The sequence below is a fragment of the Aquarana catesbeiana genome, linkage group LG10, assembly GCF_042186555.1.
Source record: "Aquarana catesbeiana isolate 2022-GZ linkage group LG10, ASM4218655v1, whole genome shotgun sequence".
In the NCBI taxonomy this organism is placed as follows: domain Eukaryota; kingdom Metazoa; phylum Chordata; class Amphibia; order Anura; family Ranidae; genus Aquarana; species Aquarana catesbeiana.
Window position 1 is genome coordinate 167,158,078 of NC_133333.1, and position 24,366 is coordinate 167,182,443.

At 44.3% G+C, this 24,366-nt stretch overlaps 1 protein-coding gene across 7 annotated transcripts in view; it reads right to left on the reverse strand.

The window, feature by feature from the left end:
• The window catches only part of LOC141111009 (uncharacterized), a 201,888-nt gene that overhangs the window by 140,843 nt on the left and 36,679 nt on the right, over nucleotides 1–24,366 (reverse strand). For all 7 annotated transcript variants that reach the window (XM_073602902.1, XM_073602900.1, XM_073602898.1 and 4 more), the window contains exon 2: nucleotides 9,564–9,638. In XM_073602902.1, coding sequence (XP_073459003.1) covers nucleotides 9,564–9,638 — 75 coding nt within the window. The remainder of the gene's footprint in view (nucleotides 1–9,563; nucleotides 9,639–24,366) is intronic.

Here is a 24,366-nt window from a genome sequence, read left to right on the forward strand (position 1 = left end):
CGTTTCTCAACCGGGGTCCTGCGGCATCTTGGCAGAGAAATTTTTTTTCACTTTATTATATTGCAGCCATTTGCTAAAATCATTTAAGTTCATTTTTTAAATCATTAATGTACACACAGCACCCCATATTGACAGAAAAACACAGAATTGTTGACATTTCTGCAGATTTATTAAAAAAGAAAAAAACTTAAATATCACATGGTCCTAAGTATTCAGACCCTTTGCTCAGTATTTAGTAGAAGCACCCTTTTGATCTAATACAGCCATAAGTCTTTTTGGGAAAGATGCAACAAGTTTTTCACACCTGGATTTGGGGATCCTCTGCCATTCCTCCTTGCAGATCCTCTCCAGTTCTGTCAGGTTGGATGGTAAACGTTGGTGGACAGCCATTTTTAGGTCTCTCCAGAGATGCTCAATTGGGTTTAAGTCAGGGCTCTGGCTGGCCCATTCAAGAACAGTCACGGAGTTGTTGTGAAACCACTCCATTATTTTAGCTGTGTGCTTAGGGTCATTGTCTTGTTGGAAGGTAAGCCTTCGGCCCAGTCTGAGGTACGGAGCACTCTGGAGAAGGTTTTCGTCCAGGATATCCCTGTACTTGGCCGCATTCATCTTTCCCTCGATTGCAACCAGTCGTCCTGTCCCTGCAGCTGAAAAACACCCCCACAGCATGATGATGCCACCACCATGCTTCACTGTTGGGACTGTATTTGACAGGTGATGAGGAGTGCCTGGTTTTCTCCACACATACCACTTAAAATTAAGGCCAAAAAGTTCTCTCTTGGTCTCATCAGACCAGAGAATATTATTTCTCACCATCTTGGAGTCCTTCAGGTGTTTTTTTAGCAAACTCCATGCAGGCTTTCATGTGTCTTGCACTGAGGAGAGGCTTCCGTCGGGCCACTCTGCCATAAAGCCCCGACTGGTGGAGGGCTGCAGTGATGGTTGATTTTCTACAACTTCCTCCCATTTCCGGACTGTATCTCTGGAGATCAGCCACAGTGATCTTTGGGTTCTTCTTTACCTCTCTCACCAAGACTTCTCCCCCGATAGCTCAGTTTGGCTGGACGGCCAGCTCTAGGAAGGGTTCTGGTCGTCCCAAACGTCTTCCGTTTAAGGATTATGGAGGCCACTGTGCTCTTAGGAACGTTAAGTGCAGCAGAAATTTTTTGTAACCTTGGCCTTGCCACAATTCTGTCTCTGAGCTCTTCAGGCAGTTCCTTTGACTTCATGATTCTCATTTGCTCTGACATGCACTGTGAGCTGTAAGGCCTTATATAGACAGTTGTGTGGCTTTCCTAATAAAGACCAATCAGTATAATCAAACACAGCTGGACTCAAATGAAGGTGCAGAACCATCTCAAGGATGATCAAAAGAAATGGACAGCACCTGAGTTAAATATTTAATTAAGTAAAAGAGTGAAAAATTTAAAGGGGGTCTGAAAACTTTCCGTCCCCACTGTACACACATACATATTTTATATATATATATATATATATATATATATATATATATATATATATATATATATATATATATATATATATATATACACACATATACATATACACACATACACACACACACACAGTATATACACACATACATATATACATACACACATACACACACACCCCAAATTAATTTCAGTTGGCTCCCCACAGAAGCCCAGGGAAAGAATTCCATTATCTTTTTTTTTTTCTCTAATTGCACTGCACGGAAAATGCACCACGTTTGCCAATGTGTGGGGGTACCATTAAGAATAATGACATCCCTGCGTGTCTTGTAAAGAGCAGTGCGTTTTTCTGCATGTCATGAACTCTGGCGATTTTGCATGCATTCCGTGAATCAAGCCTTAGACTGGGGAGCCCAGAGACTGACCCCCCCCCCATGTCTATAGATCTATACATAGCTGCTTCCTGTGGTGGCACACAAAGAAGTGGAAGAGCCAGGAGCACCAGCGGGGGAACCCAGAAGAGGCAGATTGGGGCTGCTCTGTGCAAAACCGTAGAAGCAGCTCAATGTTATCCCATGTGTCCATGCACATTAGGACAATCGCAGGCATATTTTAAGCTCAATGTTTAGAGGCAAGAAAAAAAAAAAATAAACCTTGTTTGAGTTTGATTGGAGCCTTCTAGCAGGAAAAAAAAAAAAAAAAAACTGCAAAAAACTCTCCAAAAATGCTCTATATGAGCGTTTTTTTTTTTTTCTGCCAGGGGAACTAGAGTAATTTTTTTAAGCCTAGTGTGAATGGAGCCCAAAGTCTATGTAGAGCCAACACTTTTTCCTTAACAATTTTAGACATAGTAGGAGATGATTGAAATCCATCCGTTTTTGATTTCTTTTTGTCTTTCATTGGAGAGATTCTGTCAAAAACTGTATAGTTTAGATTGACAAAGGTGGCAAATGGAATAGGTAAACGGATATTAAAAAAGTGAGTTCAAGAGAGAAGGAGCCCCACAAAAAATGTGTCAGAGTCAACTGTTTATTTCAACATGAAAAAAAACCTTAAGCCTAAATTTATGCATTTTGAAGGGCACTTTCATCAAGGCTCAGTGTGTTGAGAAATAAACTGATATTGGACTCAAAAGGGTTTAAAAAAAGAGTCAAAGACAGATTTTGCTAGGGGGTGGGGGGGTGGGGGATGAGGCTTCAGCAGCAGGTTGCTGTTCTATAAAAGTGATCATCATAGGGAATAGGAGATGGCATGTGATAACTGGATTTTTGTACTTACCTGTAAAATCCATTTCTTGGAATACATCAAGTGACAAGAGCAGGCTTAATAAACATAACTACCTGGGTTATGCGCAGTGGTGTACCGGGTGGGGTGTGGGGGGGGGGGAGAGTTGCGTTCCGCCCCAGGTGACACATATTGGGGGGGTATAAGGCACTGCCCAGGGACCCCGGGTGCATGTGGGACCCCCGGCACTTTTCCTGTCATCACAGCTGTGTAAAAAGTTGATCGGATCAGCACAGAGCCCAGCAGTCATCTCATCAAGTTGTCCCTTGGGGATGTTCACGATCTCCCGAGGCAGTTGGTGGGCAAGGTCAGGGTGTGGCTGCCCGCTCCTACAGACTCCTCCCCTCAGACAGAAGCAATAGGAGGAGACCACAGCAGCCCAGGAATCTTCATCACCTGACATGCTGTAAGTGACTGACCAGTGCACGGTCACTACATGCAGACCTAACCTGGCTCTATACACCACCCTAACCTGGCACTATATCACCTTACCTGCTAGTATACTACCCCAACATCACATGACGTTGACGTTCGCTGCCTGCCCACCTGTGGGGAGGGGGGGGTTTGCCAGATATAGCTGCCAAATGCTGTAGGTACGCCCCTGGTTATGTGCCACCTACAGGTGAATGGATATTGGCAAACAGACAGGAAGTCCTCCATTAAATAACCTCACCTCCCAGGTAGAGCATCAGTTCTGTAGCAAGCAATACACCAATAGAGAGGAGAGGGACATTTGTGTCCCATGATTTACTTCAAGAAATGGATTTTACTGGAAAGTACAAAAATAGATCATTTTTTTGTCCCCCATACACTACGACACACAGAGCAGACTTAATATATATAACTACCCGGGAGCGCTGCTTACAAGGGGAGGGAGACACAGCCACCACCAGTCCCAAAATGTTACACAGCAGCCCACAAGGTACTGCGATCAAACACAGCATCTTCAGTGGCACTTACATCCACCTTATAAAAGATGTGAATAGATGACCAGATTGTAGCTTTGTATACTTGTTCCATTGAGGCCTGATGGAGGGTTTAAGAGCCCCCTATACTCCTAGTAGAGTGAGTCCTCACTCAAAATGGTGGATATCTTCCCTTAAAGCTGGAGGCTTGGAAAATTAGCTGTCGTATCCAACTGGAAATAGGGAAGTAACTGACTGACCCTTCTTTGGTCCTTCCAGAAGGATAGTGAACCTGGAGTGCCTAACCTCACCAATCATTTTCAAATACATCTTTATAACCAGCACTACGACCAACATGTAAAGGGGGGGGGGGAAGTGACAAGACAAAGGGATGGATTTACTAAAACTGGTGCACTCCGAATCTGGTGCACAGTAGCCAATCAGCTTCCAACCTCAGCTCGTTCAATTAAAGCTTTGGCAATAAAACCTGGAATCTGATTGGTTTTTATGCAGAAGTGAGCCTGATGTTGCACTCTCCAGCTTTAGTAAATAAATCCCAATGTCTTGATTAACATGAAAAGTTGACACTACCTTTGGCAAAAGAGACAAATGAGGACAAAATCACCTATCATTACCAGAAACGGATCCCTACAGGAAAGATCTGCCAATTCCGATACCCTTCTTCCTGAGGTAAAAGCAACCAGAAAAACAATTTTCTGAGATAGTAGCACTAACCGAAGGTCCCCAATTGCCTCAAACGGTGGTTTCTTGAAGACTGACAATATCAAGTTAAGATCCCACAGATAGAGATAAGAGAATATAATAATTTTTTTTCGTGCCAATACTGACATTTCAGCCACCTCTCAGGCAGATATTGTCTACCGATATTCTGTACATTAAAGAAAAGAAAAAATGTACTTTTTTAATCAGTTATTGCTGTCACAAGGGATGTTAATGTAAACATCCCTTGTGACCATAATAGGCAGTGACATGTACTCTTTATGGAGGGATCAGGGGTCCATAAGACCCCAAACATCGACTTTGTTCGGATCTTTGGCCAGCCGGCGGACATGCCGACTGGTTGCTTGAGCCTCCCGGTGGGATGGGAGAGCCCGGGCGAGCGGCAGAAGACAGCAGATGTCTCCACCTGCTGCTTGTAATAACAGCTGAGAGGCTGCTGTTATTACAATAAAGCCGATTGTCCGCCCTAAAGAACGGCATGCATCACCCCGGTAAAACCCCTTAGAAATATCGGGTACGTTTGTGCCCGATACTGATACTTCACTTTTTTTTTTTTTTTTGAATATTGGCCGCCGATTAAAAAATAAATAAATAAATAAATAAATAATCGGTCGATCCCCAATATATATTTATTATATAATCAGATTTCCAGGTTGCATGATAAATATTCCTAGAAAACTCCTACCTGGCCCTCAATAACTCTAACAAGAATATTGAGGGTCTGCAATCTTGCGGAGGCCAAGCCCCCTGTACTCAAGGATGGCCCATCACATCAGGCTGGCATCTGTCATCACCACTTCCCACTAATTTGTTTCCCTGATTCCAACCTAAGACGAGACAGCTACCAGTCCAGTGACCGCAGAACACTGGGACAGACATGACAAATCAGAACAAGACCTCCTGTTCTAGGCCAACAGGACATTCTGCTGCAGAGACCTGGAAAGAAATTGAGAAAAAAAAAAAAGGGACTGCCTCGAGCAAGGCAAGGCCAACAGACTTCTCATAAAGCACATTTCTCTGGAGGAAATACACACACACACACACACACACACACACACACACACAACCTTTTGCCTGAACCGTGCCTCAGCTCAGGCCCAAATATTCCAGTCTCTGAATTAGTAGTAGCACCGTTAGAGGATTGAGGATCCAGCCAAATTTTTCTGAAATCTGAACTGTGAGGTCCACATTAATCTGCAGCTGCAGAACCAACTGTTCTGTGAGTAGCAGGTCATTCAAATACCCCAGAACAGGCACTCCCTGGACCATGAAAAAGGCCCAGAATTTATAACAACTCAAGGGGCAATGACCAGACCAAACAGCAAGGCCAATCTATAGCAAAGTGGCGAAAACTCTGATGAGGCGTAAATATCAGGACATGCAGCCAGGCATCTTATATGTCGACTGACGCCATGAAGTTTTTCAGGCCCAAACATTGCCCTCTGGCTAGGGGATCGTAAAAGAGCTTCAAGTAAAACCCTCAAAGTCTTTGGTGATCGAGTGCCTGATTTTTGCAAAAATATCTGAATGCATAAAAGCATGGAGGATGAAATTCTCAGGGGTCCAACTTGTAGCCCAGAGGCTGAGCCATGAGCCCAATCGACTACTTCCTCCTCCATGCTTATGCAAACGCCAGCACCTCCTCCCTCCACACATGCAAGTGGGGACACCCTTTTATAGCAAGCTGGTCTTAGAATCTGTCTCCACCTATTTAGAAGCCAAGGTTTTGTTGAAAAATTGACCCTGAGGCTTCCCCCTAGAGGTCAAGACTTGAGTGTTGAACAAGTCTGAGTAGAAGAATCAGAACTTGACATTGAAGCAGCATGTGCCCTACTAGCTGGGAGTGTACCCTTTTTTCTAAGAGGGAGAAGAGAACTCCTCTCCCGAGATCTTCTGGATAGAAGTGTCTAAATCTGTTCCAAAAAGGCCTTCCACGTGGAACAGGAAGCTCTCCAATAACTTTGCAGTTTAACTCAGCAGACCAGCTCATAAGCCAAAGAACTCTGTACATGTGATTGGCACAAGATCTTCTGAATAGAATCTTTTAAGTGGAACTAAACCCATTAATTTACCGGTTTCAAAAAAAGTAGTTCCATTCTGTCAAACCATTAAATGGCTGGTATAACTGATAACATGTGCAAGCACCATGGCAGTTGCAAATTTAAACAGAGGTTAAAATGGCAGTTTCCTTGGCAGAAAAGCATAGGAGAGCTTCGTTCCGTTTTAAGGCATCCACTACAAAAAACAAAGCTCAAGGCAAAACCATAGCTGGGCCCTCAGAGCCTTCAGGAGTCTCTTAACCAGGTGCTTTATCTGGCTCTTGGCAGTCTTGCAGATACCAATAGCTGCCACAGCCAGGTGCATAGCAGCCTCCGCCAAAAAGAACGATGCCGTTAGCAAGGTCTCCATCTTTTATTCGCCGATCCGTGAAGACCTGAACATCCTCTTCCAGACATGTTAGAATGTTTTTAAGACAAAAAAATTGTAGCATCCACAAAGGACATACACCAGCTCCTAGTAAAATTATCCTCCACTGGATAGAGCTGCTCAAGTCCATTCTGCACTACCTCCTCTAAATACAGGTGTAATGGGAGCAGCCTTGAGACAGCTGCCAGGAACTCAGGGGAAGACACTCCTGAAGCTGTAGCATCAAGAGGCAAATCTATATCAGAGCAGACCATCTGTGATAAGGCACTTACAAAGGCTTTCTGAGCCTGTGAGACATTCTGACCCTGGAATTCCACAGGCTCTGGATCCTTAGACGAGATAAGATGAGGAGTCTATCAATCTGACCTTCCTCGAACTCCATATCCTCTGCCTCTCTCACATCCACTTTCCCTTTCCAACACCAGAGGGGAAACAGGAGAAGGGGACCATCTGCCTTTTCTATCACTCTGACCAAAAACAGGTGAACATTCCAGAGAGTTTATTTTGTAGACCCGCTAATGCAGACACCTAATCCTCCTTTGCAACATATGTCCCTTCAGTAGCCACCAGACCAGACATTTTCTGGTGATCAGAACCACTCACCATACCTGGCCCTTTAGGGGAAATAACACCAGTGGAACTCCATCTAGCATCCTCCAGACTGGACAGTGGTGGCGTCCCATCTGTGCTCCTACCTACCCGCTTTCTATGAAACATTGTTTGAACACAGGTCTCAGTCATTTCTAGTAAGCAGTCACAAAACCAGCTGGGTAGATACATGCATAAACCAGACAAACCCCTCCACAAGCCAGACATACTCCCTTAGACCCAAAAGAGCTGACAACACACTGCCCTGTACCTCCACGAGGTCCACCTGTCTTGACAGCAGTTGTTGCTGCATACACAGCGATCTCCACTCCCCAAATAGCTGTCAAACTGCTCCTTGAAGCTTGTGCTTCCGCTTCTGGTGCACGCCCCAGCATGTGTGCATGCTCCAACACATTTCCCTGCACAACCGCACACACCCCTACCTGACAGCCTTGAGACTGAAAAATGGAACCAAATGTGGTGGCAGGGGAAATACAACTACAACATAGGCATCAACAAGTTGTCAGCCTAGCATAGGGCCCTACAGCTCAAAACGCTGGTGCTCTAGCGGGAAAAAGGAAAGGACAGGCAGCAATACCAGGAGTAACAACAACAGGAAGGCGCTACCTGAGACCAAAGCTACACTAGACTTGCCACTCATGCTGCAGTATCCAATTACAGAAACTAGGATCCAGTCTTCACCCATCAGAGCTCTATGTCCTGTAATGTACTCAAAAAAAAAAAAAGGGAGGATGTTACAGGTAGGTACAACAGCATGTAATATTTACCTGCCATATATGTCCTATATAAACTGCCCACACTGATCATTTCAGTACTTTGCCCTTGAAGGGGACATCAAAAAGTTATAGCTCTGCTTTTTCAAAAATTCTGGGTCTGAGTTGCAGCCATGGGTGAGTTTTATGTGAGCTAGGAGGTACCCCAAGGTACAAGCAGCAGCCAATCAGAACTTCTGTTTCACACAGGACACACACAGGCACCCAAATCCTTTGACCTCAAAGTATTGTAGAAGCAAAGAACCAAGGGCCAGGGGTGGGGTGGGGTGGGGGGGTTCAGCAGGCAGAATGTGTACATATCTTATACCAGAGACCACTGAGGAAACTGACAAATCAGTGTTGAGCTACTACAGTGGTGGCTGCAATCTTCTGGATCCTGTGCAGTTGGGCTTTCCCACTGCACATGGGGGGGTACTCGTGTTGCTGACTCAGAACTGCCGCCATTCACAGAATGCCTTGTATTTTTTAATTGAATGCAAGACATTCTCCAACCATGTCCAATCAGAATGCCATGTAGTCACTGAAAAAAAAAAAAAAAAATACACAAGGTGTTCTATGAATGGTATCAGTGCCCAGTGAGTGAGCTCCTATGGTCTGTATGCACAGGGGAAGAAGCTTGCACAGGACATGGAATGTTGTAGCTATCACTGTAGTAGTGCCATTTACTACAGTGATTGGCAGATGCCAACTGGAGCAATGTAAGTATGCAATAAAGATCATAACTAAAGTTCAGCTTTAAGCCCCCCCCCTCCCCCCCACACGTTACAATTTAATTGAACAGTCTCCTTTAGATCTACCTACAAGCATTTAGTGCAAGCACTTGCCTTGACTGGATATTTTAGGTATTTTCTCATCTTAGTTTTTGGTAGATCTAAAGTTGGTGGTATAGAGATTGTAAGGTCTTATTGTAACATGTACGGCAAATCTTAGCTTTACTATTCTACAGAGACTGACAAGGGAGGGCAGTAGAGAGATTTATATTCAGGCTTAGGTCTGCTTTAATGACATACTTCCAACCAAGCAGCTATTACTTATTCTTCTATTAAATAAAACTATAATAAATTTATGCATGCACCAAATCATGCTTGATTTTCTCTGGGTAATCCCTTCAATAGCGTACCGTGACAAGGCTTGTTTAAGAATTCCATAGGCAGCATAACCCATAGCAACCAATCAGAGACCATTCATCTCATCACTGACATGACTTCAGTCAAATGGCATCTTATTACTTCCTATGGGTTACTGATCTTTGTAGTGTACTGAAAAAAAAAAAGCTTGATTGCAGACAAAAACAATGGCATCCTACATTTACAAATAACATTCAGCATCTGATCTTTTAGAAAAATAAAACAAAAAACGACATTTCTGACCTTCTTTCGTTTTCTTGTGTTCACCCTTTTCTTTCTGTAAAGAGCGTTCAAGCCTTGACCGATGTTCATACACCACTATAAAAAAAAAAGAGAAAAAGGAAAAAAAATAAAACGAACAATGCTTTATAAGTGGTCCCACTTTCTTACTCTGAGAGCCAGGGATTCCCTCCACTCTTCTGAGGGCCATTTGCAGTAAAAAATGGAAATGCGCATGAGGCCTTACAGTTTATTTTCCTTAGAAAGCATTAACAGCTCAATCAGAAAAGTCTTTCCGCAAGGAAACCTTGCCATCTTAGGGGAATCAGTGGTCTCTCTGCAAAGATCAGACTCATAGTTCTGCTCAGGGTGGATAAAAATCAATGATTTTTTTTTAATCAGTTTTTTTATATCAAATTAATTTTAATAAAATGCTTTTGGAGTAAAAATCTATCTAAAAGGTAATTATTGTATCTTAAAATAAAAAACGAAGTTTATTCAGCATGAAATGGAGCTTAGTTATGCATCATGAGGTTGTATATTCTGCAATATTTAGATTTTTAATAAATTCATTCAATGAATCCAAGCTCTGCAAGCTGAGATAACATGCACAGCATCAATGCATTCACACAATTTCACAGTAACCATGAGATAAAACAAAATTCAGGAATATGCCTTTATCCCATTGTTTTGAAAATCTATGTACACTACAATACATGATTGAATCGGTTCTGATCTCACCGTTTTACTAACCTGGCAGCTTATTCTAAATAAGAAGCCTTAATTTTGTTTGCAAATATTAAAGAGGAAGTAAACCCTAATTGGTTTGCTTCCTCTTTGTTTCCCTGTAAAGGTAAAGCATAATGGGCTACTATGCATCGCATAATAGCCCATTATGTGTCACTTACCTGACACAGGAGCCTGCGATGTCACCGCTGTCCCCTCTGCTACGGAGCGTCCATCTTCTTTCCAGCTATCGTGGCTCCAGAGCTGTGATTGGCCAGAGCCGCAGTGATGTCACTCCCGTGCATGCGCACAGGAGCCGCCACTAATGGCATATCGCCGTAAGCAGCGGCATGCTCAGTGCGCCTGCGTGCTGCTGTCTATGGCGCATGCGCCGTAGACAGCGGTGCCTGTCTTTGTTTAGGAGATATTTCTTGGACCTACAGGTAAGCCTTAATCTAGGCTTACCTGTAGGTCAAAGTGGTCTGTAAGGGTTTACAACCACTTTAAAGATTCTAACTACCAGCAAGAATAAGGCTGGCCATAGATTATACAATTTTCCAAAACCAAACCATATAATATGAGGTCAAACCTAAAAACACTTTCTATGTGTGTGCAATCAGGCAGGCCCTTGTACTACATAGTTGAAGGTAAGTCTAAAGAAAATTGAACAAGAAAACTGTATAATGTATGGCTAGTTTTAGTCCTTACATTTAAAGAGCACCTGTCATTTCAGATCCATCATGGCAGTGCCTGTTAGTTGGCATCCACTCACCTGCTGCCGCCACGTCCCTCACCTGGTTGTGTCACTTCCGCATCACCAGCATCCCATTAAAGTGAATGGGACTGTCAGTGAGTCAACAGCGGGTCAGAAGAGGAGCCGATGCAGGACAGAGATGACCGTTGCTCTTTAAAAATTATGATTTAAAAAGCGAGTGGATTTAAAAATCAAGCCTTTTTACTAGCGATTTAAATCAAATCCACCCTGGTTCTGCTATCAGCTAAACTCATGCTTCAGGTAGAGTAAAACGCTCTGCATAGATAGGTGGCTGGTGAGCTCTGCAGAGAGACCACTGCTTTCACACAGAGAGCAAGGGTTCTTCTCTGTACTATGATGGCAGGGGACTGGCTTTCTTTCAGACTGACTGATTTTATAAAGAAAATGAACGCTAAGACTTTGCATACCTTTCGTTTTGCTGTACCTTGAATACATTTAGCCAATTTGAAGCTCACTTGGATTTTAATGATTCCATAACAGGATTAAATGATTTTTTTAAAGCTCAAATCCAGGCAGCTAGAAAAAGAACAAAGTTAGCACAAAAAAAAAAAAAAAGGGAAGAAGAAAGGATGGATGGATTTGTAGTCAGAATTCCCAGTCTTAGTTAATCAACACGACTCCTATTTTCGTGATCAAGGGATTAAAATAAACATGAAAATCCCAGTAAACACCTCCCATTCAGCCCTGAGAAAAAGTTAAACTACAAATATATGCAGCCACAGATCACATGAAAGTTTTTCTGCTTGGCTTTGACAGATTGTTATGAGTAAAAGCACGGTCGAAAATCAGAACCATATGATTGTAATTCAAGGAATGATAAATTACCGCCTCTTCATAACTGCAAATTGCTAGCTAAAAGCCTGCATGTTCTGCACAACAAACAAAAAAAAAGTATAGCTTCTACATCCTGAAGCTCACATTTTGTCTAAGGCTAAGCCAGGCCAGCACTTGAGAAAGCCATTGTTAAAAATTATTTTGCGAGTCATAGATGGGTTTTATTTATAGGTTTCGAAATTATACTTTGTGTATGAAGCTAAAATTAAGCAAGCGGAGAGACATGAAAATAAAGGAGGAGGACTGGCTTCTATTTTAAACAGTTTATGATATACTGGCATCATTTTGTTTGTCTACATGGGAGTTAAAAACGGAACAGCGCAATAAATACTATTTGCCTGCATCACTCACATCCCCAATTGGTTACTTATCAAAGGTCTGCTGGTTGCCCACTACAGCACCTCAGTACGGTTTGATGGTACAAGTGCAGCTTCTGGTGTCTATCCCAATGCCCATAATTAAATATAGCTGTTATAAGCGCTATAAAAGTACCAAACTATGGTCAAACTAAATCATACCAACAAGACTGGGTTCAACAATTTTCCTAAAAGCACCACTTGGAACATGTTGTATGTCAAGTAGATCCTACCAGAAAAACCACTGGATAGGCACTCCCTTAGGCCCCTTTCACACTGGGGCGGTAGGGGGCGTCGGCGGTAAAACAGCGCTGTTTTACCGCGGTATTCAGCCACTAGCGGTGCGGTTTTAACCCCCCGCTGGCGGCCGAAAAAGGGTTAAAACCCCTTGTATAGCGCGGCTATAGCCGCGGTATTGCCGCGCTGTTCCTTTGATTTCAATGGGCAGGAGCGGTTTAGGAGCGGTGAATACACCGCTCCAAAGATGCGGCTTGCAGGAGATTTTTTCTTCTCCTGCCAGCGCACCGCTTCAGCGTGAAAGCCCTCGGGCTTTCACACTGAACAAACAGCAGAGGCTGTTTAGGGGCGGTTTGCAGGTGCTATTTTTAGCGCAATAACGCCTGCAAACCGCCCCAGTGTGAAAGGGGCCTTAAGTAGGGTGACAGCACTCTTAAAACATGGTCACCCTTGCTCCTGCTATAGCTGCTTTGATGTTGACACCATTGATGGCCTTACCAAGCAATGGCCACAACCAGCTCCACTCATAGCACTTTAGATTGACAGCACATTGCTCAATCTGCAAGAGTTTAGGAAAATGATGTGAAAGCCCCGTCCATTCGCTCCAACCCCTCCAGCACCGCCTAGAACGGTGCAGGGAAAATTAAAGCTTCCTAGCTACATTAAGGCTAGCCATACATTATACAACATTTTCCTTTATGTTTTATCCTATACTATATCATATGATTTTGGTAAAATCTAAACACCTTTCAATTTGTATGCAAATATAAATATGCAGGCTTTTGCACTACATAGTTGAATGTAAATTTAAAAAGAAATTGGAAAAAAAAAACTGTTTAACCCCCTTGACACTGATGTAACACAAAATATGCAGCCCCACTGCACTGGGATTTTTTTTTCTGTGGCACTGCATATTTCAGTATTTCCCTCTGCTGGAAGGGTGCCACAAAGCGTGCTCCCAGTACAGAGAGGGGGGGTCTAACTGAGAACCCCTAGCCCCATACCAACGATCGGGACCCAGATTGCTGTGGTAGACTCTGATTGGCACTGTGATAAGTCACTGTAAAGCCTGCCCCTGTGTTTCTCAATGTGAATGGAGTGGAAAGATTGTATCTTTTTCTCTCCTTGCAGAGAGAACAAATTTAAAAAAGAAAAAAAAAAAAAAAAAAAAAACACCTAGATCAAAATCAGTGTCAGAGTTAGCGTTTGGGTCAAGTAAGGGTCAAAAAGGTCAAGGTATATTTTGGGAAGGATTTTTTTTTTTTTTTAATCAGTGTATTTTAGGAAAAAAAAAAAAAAAAAAAAAGAAGACCCATAACCATTTACCCCCAACTCTGAAATCTCAGGTTGACCTGGGGGGGGGACACATCTGAAAAAAGGCTTTTTTTTTTTTAATCATTCTAAATAAGGGAGGGTTGTAATCTGTCAGGTTTTTTTTTCTGCCAGCTGTGTCCCAGACAGAGAAAGAAAGAGAAAGAAAAAGAAAGAAAGTACTAATCCCTCTCCATGTTGTATACCTTCTCATGGCAAAGTCTGGCTATAAATAGCCAAACTTTTTCACTCTAGATATGTGAGGGAGAGATAAGAAATGTCAAGTTTTTTTTTTTTTTTTTTATTGCTGTCCGTGTCCCCTCTGGATAGATTTACTACTTCATTTGTCCTGGTGACTGCTGTTGGGAGTCAAAGTGATGAGGAACTCATAACTCTACCTTTGCCACCAAAACTAGAGGAAGGATACATCTTCCTAGTAGATGACTGTCCAACAACTGTCAAGACAGAAAACCCGTTCAATTTGTAGACATTTCTTCGCACTTCCTGTCCAATCTCTGGGACAGGAAGTTTGAGATATGCCCTCAATGGCACACAGAAAAAGCAAAAAATGTTCAAAAACAAGGGTTTATACATTTCTTACTATATCCATTTAACCTTCATCTACTCCATGGAAAATGGGAAAATTATTAAAAGAGAGGCTTTTCCTACACATTATTCCTATGCTGCCTTACTTTAGGATAATTGGTTATCAGCATGAAATAAAGATCTGACCTGCAGATATTACAGCCCCCCCCCCTTTTCTACCATATGTATGAAAGAAAGTGGTTGTAAAAGGTTGTTTTTTTCCCCCCCAAATATGAAAATTATTTTAAAATTTCAGGAGAGGACAGCTCAGTTACAGCAATAACAGTAAACATTCATGGGTGATTATTCATCAAACAGCATGTAGTGTTGTAAACAATTGGTAGAGAGATCTGTGATGGTAGCGATACACAAAGTATTACTAGAAAAGTCATGTTCCGTCACCTGATGCAATCATCGCAAATTGTTGGATATTAAACTGCACATCGTCCCCATAACAAGAACTCAGCTGAAGAGCTCAGAGCCGAAGAGAGAGACCCCTTTCACACTTGTCCCACAATTTGGGACTGCAAAGTCTCACGACAAGTCGTTCCCCATGATTTCCAATGACTACCATTCATATTAGTACGACTTCAAAAGTAGTCCCTGCACTACTTTGGTCCGACTTTGATCCTACTTCAGTGATATTCAATGGGCTGAAGTCGGATCACCGTATTAACTGATCCGACTTTGGCCTGCAACTTGTGCTCTGATGATCTTGAAGGGGAACTCCACGTCAAATTTAAAAAAAACAAAAACACAACAACCAGGCATGGGTTCCCCCTCTAAGAGCATACCAGGCCCTTCGGTCTAGTATGAATTTTAAGGGGAACCCCCACGCAAAAAATAAATGAATAAAACACAAAAATCCATACCAGACCCTTATCCGAGCACACAGCCCAGTAGGTCAGGAGAGGGGGTGGGCACGAGCGAGCCCCCCTCCCCCCGGACCGTACCAGGCTGCATGCCCTCCACATGGGGGGGGGTTGAAGTGTCAAAAATAAAACAGTACTCGGGTTTTTAAATAATTTATTAGGCAGCTCCGGGGTCTCTTCCGACTTCTCTCTCTTCTGGCGATGTCCTCTGCAGATGTCTTCTGCTTCTGCAGGTTCTTCTCCCCTCTCCGGGTCTTCTCTGTTCTCCGCTGATGTCTTCTAGCCCTCGCAGGTTCTTTTCCCTCTTTCTGCTGTCTTCTGCCTCTGCCGGTTCTTCTCCGCTGTGCTTGCTCTTTAGCCCAGTCTTCTCCCTCTGTTGTTCCGGTGTTGACTTAACGATCTCTCCTGCTCTAATGCTGGGTGCATGGTGTGCCACTACTTATATTGGAATGGGGCAGGGTCACCAGAGGCCCGCCCCTTATGACGTCACAGCCCGGGGCAAAATAGGCAGGATGTCAAAAGGGGTGAGCCTCTGGTGACTCCGCCCCATGCCAATATAAAAGTATTGGCACACCGTGCACCCAGCATTAGAGCGTCAAGTCAACATCGGAAGAAGGAGTTACAATTTGGGGTATATATGTAGTGAGTCGGTGATCCCTGACAGATTTAGCCAATAATTTCCCACACTTATTGCCCGATTCACAGGCGAGCTTCCGGCAGAATTGGAGTGCCACTTTGGCCTTTAATGTAGCAAATCTATCATTTGCCGGAGGGATATTAGTTTACTTTCCAGTGAAGATGTAGGTGTTTGTTTATGCCAGGATTCAACCTCATGTATCTTGTTGAGGAGCATAAGTAGTTGTTGTTCCCTTTTTCGCTTGATTCGTGCACCATATTTAATCAGTACCCCTGTGATGACCGTCTTATGGGGTTCCCAAAGGATACCTGGGTCACATTCCAGGCGGTCATTTACCTGCAAGTACTGTTTCAACTCGTTGGTAACATCAGTCAGTACTGCAGGGGTTTGTAACAGGCTTTACCTTAACCTCCAAAAACCGGGTTCTGATGGTCGAGGTTGTGTAGAGTATATACACTGCATAGTAATAGGAGCGTGGTCTGACCATGTGATGGTACCTATGGCCGAGTCACCCACTGCTTCCAATTGACTATGGGGGGGTGGGGGACCAAAAAATATTCGAGTACACTATGAGAAGAAGAATAAAAGGTGTAGTCACATTCTTCAGAGTGGTGCAACTTCCACGCGTCTACTAGTTGGGCTCTATGGAAGTCATGCATTATGGGTTTATGAATGCCAAGACAGACAGAGGAAAGACCAGTGGAGGTATCCACCAAGGGGAACAGGGGTATGTTAAAGTCCCCACCCACAATTTACTGACCCTCCGTGAACTCCAAAATGCAGTGGATAAACTTATCTTGGTGATTACTCGGGGCATATAGAGTGGCTACCGTCCCACGTGTGCTACCAATGGATCCCTTAACAAACACGTAGCGGCATTCAACATACAGTGGGGATAGAAAGTATTCAGACCCCCTTAAATTTTTCACTCTGTTATATTGCAGCCATTTGCTAAAATCATTTAAGTTAATTTTTTTCCCTCATTAAATGTACACACAGCACCGCATATTGACAGAAAAACACAGAATTGTTGACATTTTTGCAGATTAAAAAAAAAAAAACAAACTGAAATACCACATGGGCTTAGACTCTTTGCTGTGACACTCATATATTTAACTCAGGTGCTGCCCATTTCTTCTGATCATCCTTGAGATGGTTCCACACCTTCATTTGAGTCCAGCTGTGTTTGATTATACTGATCGGACTTGATTAGGAAAGCCACATACCTGTCTATATAAGACCTTACAGCTCACAGTGCATGTCAGAGCAAATGAGAATCATAAAGGGTCAAAAAGGAACTGCCTGAAGATCTCAGAGACCCTCAGATCCTCAACTCCCGTTGCCCCTGGGAGACCTCAGGTTGTTCCTCCGACTCCGGTCTTTGAGTCCTTCCAGATGGAGCTGCTAAGTGATTACTGCGGCTGCCTGTGATGTCTGGTGGGTTTCCACCACTACCATCTGTCTCTCTAGTGCTGCCAGAGAGGTCTCCCCGTCCCCATCCACTCCGTGAGTATTTTAACATTTTTCTTAACGGATGCCATTTCTTAGCAGTGGGTAGCCTCTAGTTTGCCGATGAGGGCCTTGATATCCGACCTCGGGCCTTGATATCCGGCCTGCAACAGCGCCCTCAGTCTGGTATCAGCTCTCAGGGTAAGTGGTTGGTGGTTTGAACCCTGGGGATCAGAGCGAAACACATCTGGGGTGTCGGAGTATGCATCTGATGTGACCGAAGCTGCAGAGGAAGTCGAGAGGGGTCTTGCCATTGTAGTCCCTTATGGTTAGGTGTTGCGTGGTCCGCCATCTTGGCAGCCGGAGCAGCCTCCTGTGTAAGGGAGAAAAACTGTGGAATTTCACCACTAGATTGTGGCTGTGAGGGTATCTTCTTGTTATCCTTTCCCTTCTGCTTCTTTGCAGAGTACATGCTGGGAAAATCTGGGGAAATCCGAGAGATATAAGCTGGGCTAGACTGATGAGGGCCGGGAGCTCAGCGGGCACACTTCACTCGGCCATGTCCAGACCACGCCCCCTAGGTTAAGGTTTTTTACCTTCATGCATTCTATGTGTGAAAGTAAAAAAACCTGTGTGCAGCAGCCCCCCCTCAATACTTACCTGTGCCCCATCACCATCCAGAGATGTGCACGAGAGCAACAGTTCTCCTCATCCTCATTGACAGTAGCATGAGCCATTGGCTCAGGAGTAAGCCTGCTCGGGTGCCCCCACAGCAAGCTGCTTGCTATGTATGGGGGCACTTGGCCAGAAGCACCGGCGGGGGACCTGAGAAGAGGACAATCGGGGCTGCTCTGTGCAAAATAACAGAGCACAAAGCAGGTAAGTACGGCAGGTTTGTTTATTTAAAAAATAAAATCTGCCTTTAATAAATCACATTAAAGAGAATACAATCATGTTCACAGCAAAGCACTTCTCTAGAAAAAAAGGAGTGCTCCTCATATTTGCCCATCAAAAAGAAAAGTGGAGGAATGCCGTGAATGAAAAAACAATTAATTGGCGTGACAAGAACTGCAAGCTTCATTACACTCCTAGCTTAGCAGAAGTACAAGCCTCATTACACTACAGCCGCAATACAGTACCCAGGATAGAGATACACACACACACACACACACACACACACACACACTCCAAAACAACAACCTCAGAGGCTTCTGAAAAATAAATGTATACATCAGAGTTGCATAAGTTGCCTGCTTAGGGGAGCATGCAACAGCAGCAGTAATGGAATTAAAGTGTTAATTCACCCCCCCCCCCTCTGTATTTGTACTGTACAGACTGGTGGAGGGGGTACAGGAGCCCTGACAGCTGAGGATTTCCAGCGGTAAGTGCAGCGGTGACCAGGGTGTGGGGAGGAGGTCTGGTCACCTTTACAGTTTTTTTTTTTTTGTAAAAAGTGAACCAACACTTTCAGCCTTGAAACGTTTTCCTACAGGTGTCCAAACTTTTGTTGACTACTAGAAGCTGGCCATACATTAATAAAAAAATTTAAGAAGTTGAGATTTTTGAATCATTCATGGGTAAAATTCATTTTTTTCCTCATTAATGTACACACAGCACCCCATATTGACAGAAAAACACAGAATTGTTGACAATTTTGCAGATTTATTAAAAAAAGAAAAACTGAAATATCACATGGTCCTAAGTATTCAGACCCTTTGCTCAGTATTTTGTAGAAGCAACCTTTTGATCTAATACAGCCATGAGTCTTTTTGGGAAAGATGCAACAAGTTTTTCACACCTGGATTTGGGGATCCTCTGCCATTCCACCTTGCAGATCCTCTCCAGTTCTGTCAGGTTGGATGGTAAACGTTGGTGGACAGCCATTTCTAGATCTCTCCAGAGATGCTCAATTGGGTTAAGTCAGGGCTCTGGCTGGGCCATTCAAGAACAGTCACGGAATTGTTGTGAAGCCATTCCTTCGTTATTTTAGCTGTTTGCTTAGGGTCATTGTCTTTTTGGAAGGTAAACCTTCGGCCCAATCTGAGGTCCTGAGCACTCTGGAGAAGGTTTTCGTCCAGGATATCCCTGTACTTGGCCGCATTCATCTTTCCCTCGATTGCAACCAGTCGTCCTGTCCCTGCAGCTGAAAATCACCCCCACAGCATGATGCTGCCACCACCATGCTTCACTGTTGGGACTGTATTAGATAGGTGATGAGCAGTGCCTGGTTTTCTCCACACATACCGCTTAGAATTAAGGCCAAAAAGTTCTATCTTGGTCTCATCAGACCAGAGAATCTTATTTCTCACCATCTTGGAGTCCTTCAGATGTTTTTTAGCAAACTCCATGCAGGCTTTCATGTGTCTTGCACTGAGGAGAGGCTTCCGTCGGGCCACTCTGCCATAAGGCCCCAACTGGTGGAGGGCTGCAGTGATGTTGACTTTCTACAACTTTCTCCCATCTCCCGACTGCATCTCTGGAGCTCAGCCACAGTGATCTTTGGGTTCTTCTTTACCTCATTTTAATCAATCAATCTAATCAAACACAGCTGGACTCAAATGAAGGTATAGAAACATCTCAAGGATGATCAGAAGAAATGGACAGCACCCGAGTTAAATATATGAGTGTCACAGCAAAGGGTCTGAATACTTAGGACCATGTGATATTTCAGTTTTTCTTTTTTAATAAATTTGCAAAAATGTCAACAATTCTGTCAATATGGGGTGCTGTGTGTACATTAATGAGGGAAAAAAATGAACATAAATGATTTTAGAAAATGGCTGCAATATAACAAAGAGTGAAAAATTTAAGGGGGGGTCTGAATACTTTCCGCCCTCACTGTATATTTGTAGTGTTTACTTGTCTCCCTCCAAAGCTCCAAGTGTCACTTCTCTATGGTGCCTAGTTTCCCGGTTATCAGCATGAGTCCCTTCTGAGTGTGTGTGTGTGTGTGTGTGTGTGTGTGTGTGTGTGTGTGGTGGGGGGGGGTAGTGCTTAGAGGGAGATAACTCAGAATACAACTCTGCATGTTCCTTCATACTCTGCCTATGTGGAGGGTGTCCCTTTCCTCCAATCAGCTCTCACACAGTGCAAGTTCAGTCTCCTCACCCACCCCTATGTACTGCTGACAGATGAAGAAAGATTTAACGCGATCTGCACTTTTCAAAGGGTGTAGAAAGGGGAAGACAGCAGATATACAAGTAAAACTTATGTAGGAGGATATCTTTCATCTCTGTGTATTGTCCGAAGCTAGTCACTTCACTGGGTATATGTAAGGGTTTACAACCACTTTAAAATGGTAGGGCTTTCCTTTAGAGAAATGTCAGAAGGCCAAGGTTCTATTGAGTAGAGTTTCCTTCACCATCAAAAGGCACCTGGAGTATGGAGTAAACGATGAAAAACAGGACTGGCTGATCCACAGCTACAACAAAAACAGAAGTCAAGTTTCCGAGAACATACTTCGTATGACAGATACCCCACATGAGTAAGCAAGTCTCAATTTCACCTGTAAAGAAAAGACTTTGAATACGGTTTGAGATTTTGAAGGACAGTAAAGAGGTCACTGCAAAAAGGGCAAAATAAGGCCCCTTTCACCCAAGCAGATCAATCAGGTGGACCCTCCATTGTCCTATATGGAACGGCGAGTGTAAAGGGACATGGGCCCATTTACACCCACTTACATCTGATCAGAGTTTCTAAAAACAGACAGATGGGGATCTATTCCCCATCCGTCTAGCAGTATGTTTACATCCGACCTCCCATTAAAAAAGGGAGAGCGGTCTGTGTCCACTCTGCATAAGTGGAACGGACACGGACCAGCCATCCGCCTGCTCTGCTGGGATCAGTGGACAGATTCCCCACTGAGCAGTGTGGAAGGGACCCAAAAGAATAAAAAATAAATAAAAATAAAAAAAAAAAAAAAAAAAAAAAAAAAAAAAAAGGGCTTGCCTGGACCAGCAACCACAGCCAGTGGACTACTAAAAAGAGTGGAAAAATAGGATTTATTTCGTCATACTTGCCTGTAAAATCCTTTTCTTTGAGTACATCATGGGACACAGAGTCAGGCTAATAATATGTATTACCTACTGGGACGTCCCAGAGCAATAGCCTTGGGGGGGGGGGGGGGCGGGGGATGGGGTTGGACACCATGCCAAAAAATAGCCATCAGAACTTATACGGCAGCCCGCAGTAATCCTTGCCTGCTCGAATGTCCAGTAGATAAAATTTTGTGAATGTATGCACTGAAGACCAGGTAGCAGCTTTACAAATCTGAGCCACAGATACCTGATGGCGAAAAGCCCAGGAGGTTCCTACACCCCTGGTAGAATGAGGAAGTAGTCCGATCCTCGGATCGCCGCAATCTAGACAAATAAACCTTGATTGCCCGGACAATGTCCAATTAGTGCAGTCGTCTCCCTTCCGCCAAGCGCGGCTGAGAGAAAAAGGCGGCAAAATAATGTCCTGATTTTAATGCAAGGCTGACACCACTATTGACAAAAAAGATGGAACAGGTCGTAACACGAAGGATCAAGTATGGTTCCCTGCACGAAAGGGCCGCCAACTCAGACACCCTTCTAGCTGAGGTGATGGCCATCAGGAAGGCTAGCTTGCGTGACAGCAAGTCTAATGGAATTTCCTTGATTGGTTCAAATGGTTGTTTCTTTAACACGGGCAACACCAAGTTCAAGTCCCAAGGACACATAGGTGATCTAATGGGGGGGGGGGGGAGCAAGCGAGTTACCCCCTGCATAAAGGTTTGGATCAGTGAATCGGAGGCTAAAGGTCTTCAGAAGAATACTGATGGGGCCGAAACTTGACCTCTGATTGTACTCAAAAGCCAAATTGATTGTCACAGCGGACTGGGAGAAGTCTCTCCTTTCTACAATCACTTATATCCGAGGATGCCATTTTCAGGCTTCACAACAAGCAATATAAAAGTCTTCCAGACCTCATGATAAATTGCTTTTCTAGCATTTACTAGGGTAGACACTACTGGTCCTGAGATGCCATGGTCCTTCAGCACCCTGGCTTCAATAGCCATGCCGTCAAATTTAGAGACTGTAAATTGGGGGTGGAATATTAGGACCTTGAGACAGATCGGGGCAACGTGGAAGCGTCCATGGCCCATCTATTTGTCAGTCTCACAATCTCCGGGAACCAGGGCCTTTTGGGGCAGGCTGGTGCCACCAGAATGATGGGAACCCCCTCTTACTGAATCCTGCGCAACAGATGTGGAAGGAGAGGGATCAGAGGGAAAGCATAAACCGGGGAGTACTGGCTTCATGGAACTATCTGCTCCGATTGCCAGAGGATCCCTTGTTTGGGACACAAATTGCTGTAAATTTTGTTGAACTTGGATGCCAATAGGTCGACCTCTGGCCATCCCAAACGCTGGCAAATTTCCTGGAACATCCCTGGGTGTAGGGACCATTTCCCCGGGCAGTTCTGCTGACGGCTGAGATAATCTGCCTTCCAGTTCTCTACTCCTGGGATATGGACTGCCGAAAGAATCGGCACATATCCCTCTGCCCAGGCTAGTATGTGGTTCACCACCTTCAGAGTTGAATGACTCCCAGTATCTTCTTGGTGGTTTATATAGGCCACTGCAGTGGCATTGTCAGACTGAACCACGATAGGGCAGTTCTTAAGCTCCACCGTCCAGGACCGTAGGGCCAGACGTACTGCCTGTGATTCCAGGAAATTGATGGGCAGGATCTGTTCTGTCTGACCATTTCCCCTGTTCTGTCTGACCATTCTTTTGGGTCTCTTCCACACTGCTCAGTGAGTGAGCAGTGAGCCCTTCTAGGGTTGCTCCCCAGCCTGAGAGACTGCCATCTGTAGTCAGTACTTTCCAAGTTACCGGGAGAAAGGATTTTCCCTTTTCGCAGGTTCTGATCCTGCAACCACCAGTTTAGGCTCAAGCGAGGCCCGAGAGGACAAGCACATTGGATAATCCAGGGCTTGTCCTCCTCTGTTCCAGGCCAACAAGATGTCTTGTTGTAAAGGCCTGGAATGGAACTGGGCATAGGGCACTGCCTCGAAGGAGGATACCATCCTCCCTAGAAGTCTCATACAGAGGCGAATGGAGGGTTGTCTGGTGCCCCTTATTTGACGCACCTGAACCTTCAGGGCACAGATTCTTACAGGTGGCAAGAATATTCTTGCTTGAACCATATCTAGGATCTGACCTAAATACTTTAGACTTTGAGTTGGTTTCAAGGCTGACTTTTCGGTATTTATGATCCAGCCTGAGCTTTTCAAATACCGCACTGTGCTTATTATGCTCTGTGCTAGAGCCTGTAATGAGTGATCTCCGAGCAGGAGGTCATCCAGATACCCGAGCACTAGGATCCCTTGGGCCCTTAAAAGACCCAGTACTGGTGCTAGGACCTTTGTGAACACCCGGGGAGCTGTAGCAAGCCCGAAGGGTAGATCCACAAACTGAAAAGGACATTCTTCTACTGTGAAACGTAGGCACCTCTGATGAGGATGAAAGATAGGTATGTGTAAAACACAAGCCTTTTATACTGATGGAGGCTAGAAAGTCTCCCCTCTGGAGTGAGGCTACTACTGAGCGGAAAGACTCCATCCAAAAAGGACCGTATCAACAGATACTTGTTCAGAGATCTTAGGTCCAAAATGGGCCTTGTGGCCTTGGTTTCTGAACCGTAAACAGGTTTAAGTAAAACCCTGTGCTCCTTTCGGATACCGGAACCTCTACAATCACTCCTTGATGCGCTAGATGTGGTGCCTGAAGCAATATGTTTTTTTTTGGAGGATCTGAGGGAATGCTGGATCTTAAAAACCTCTGAGGGGGAACTCCCTGCAACTCCAGCTTGTAACCGCGAGATATAATTGAGGTGACCCACTCGTCCTGAATTATTGTTCTCCAAATGTGCGCAAAGTGCAGCAGCCTTCCCCCCACTCAATAGAGTGGGGGCATCCCCTCAAGAGGGTTTGGTGTTGGGTTTAGAAGAATTTTGGACCCAGGGCCTCTTCTGGCCCTGGGGCTTGCCCCTGGCCCTAGCACCCTGTTGGCAGAGGA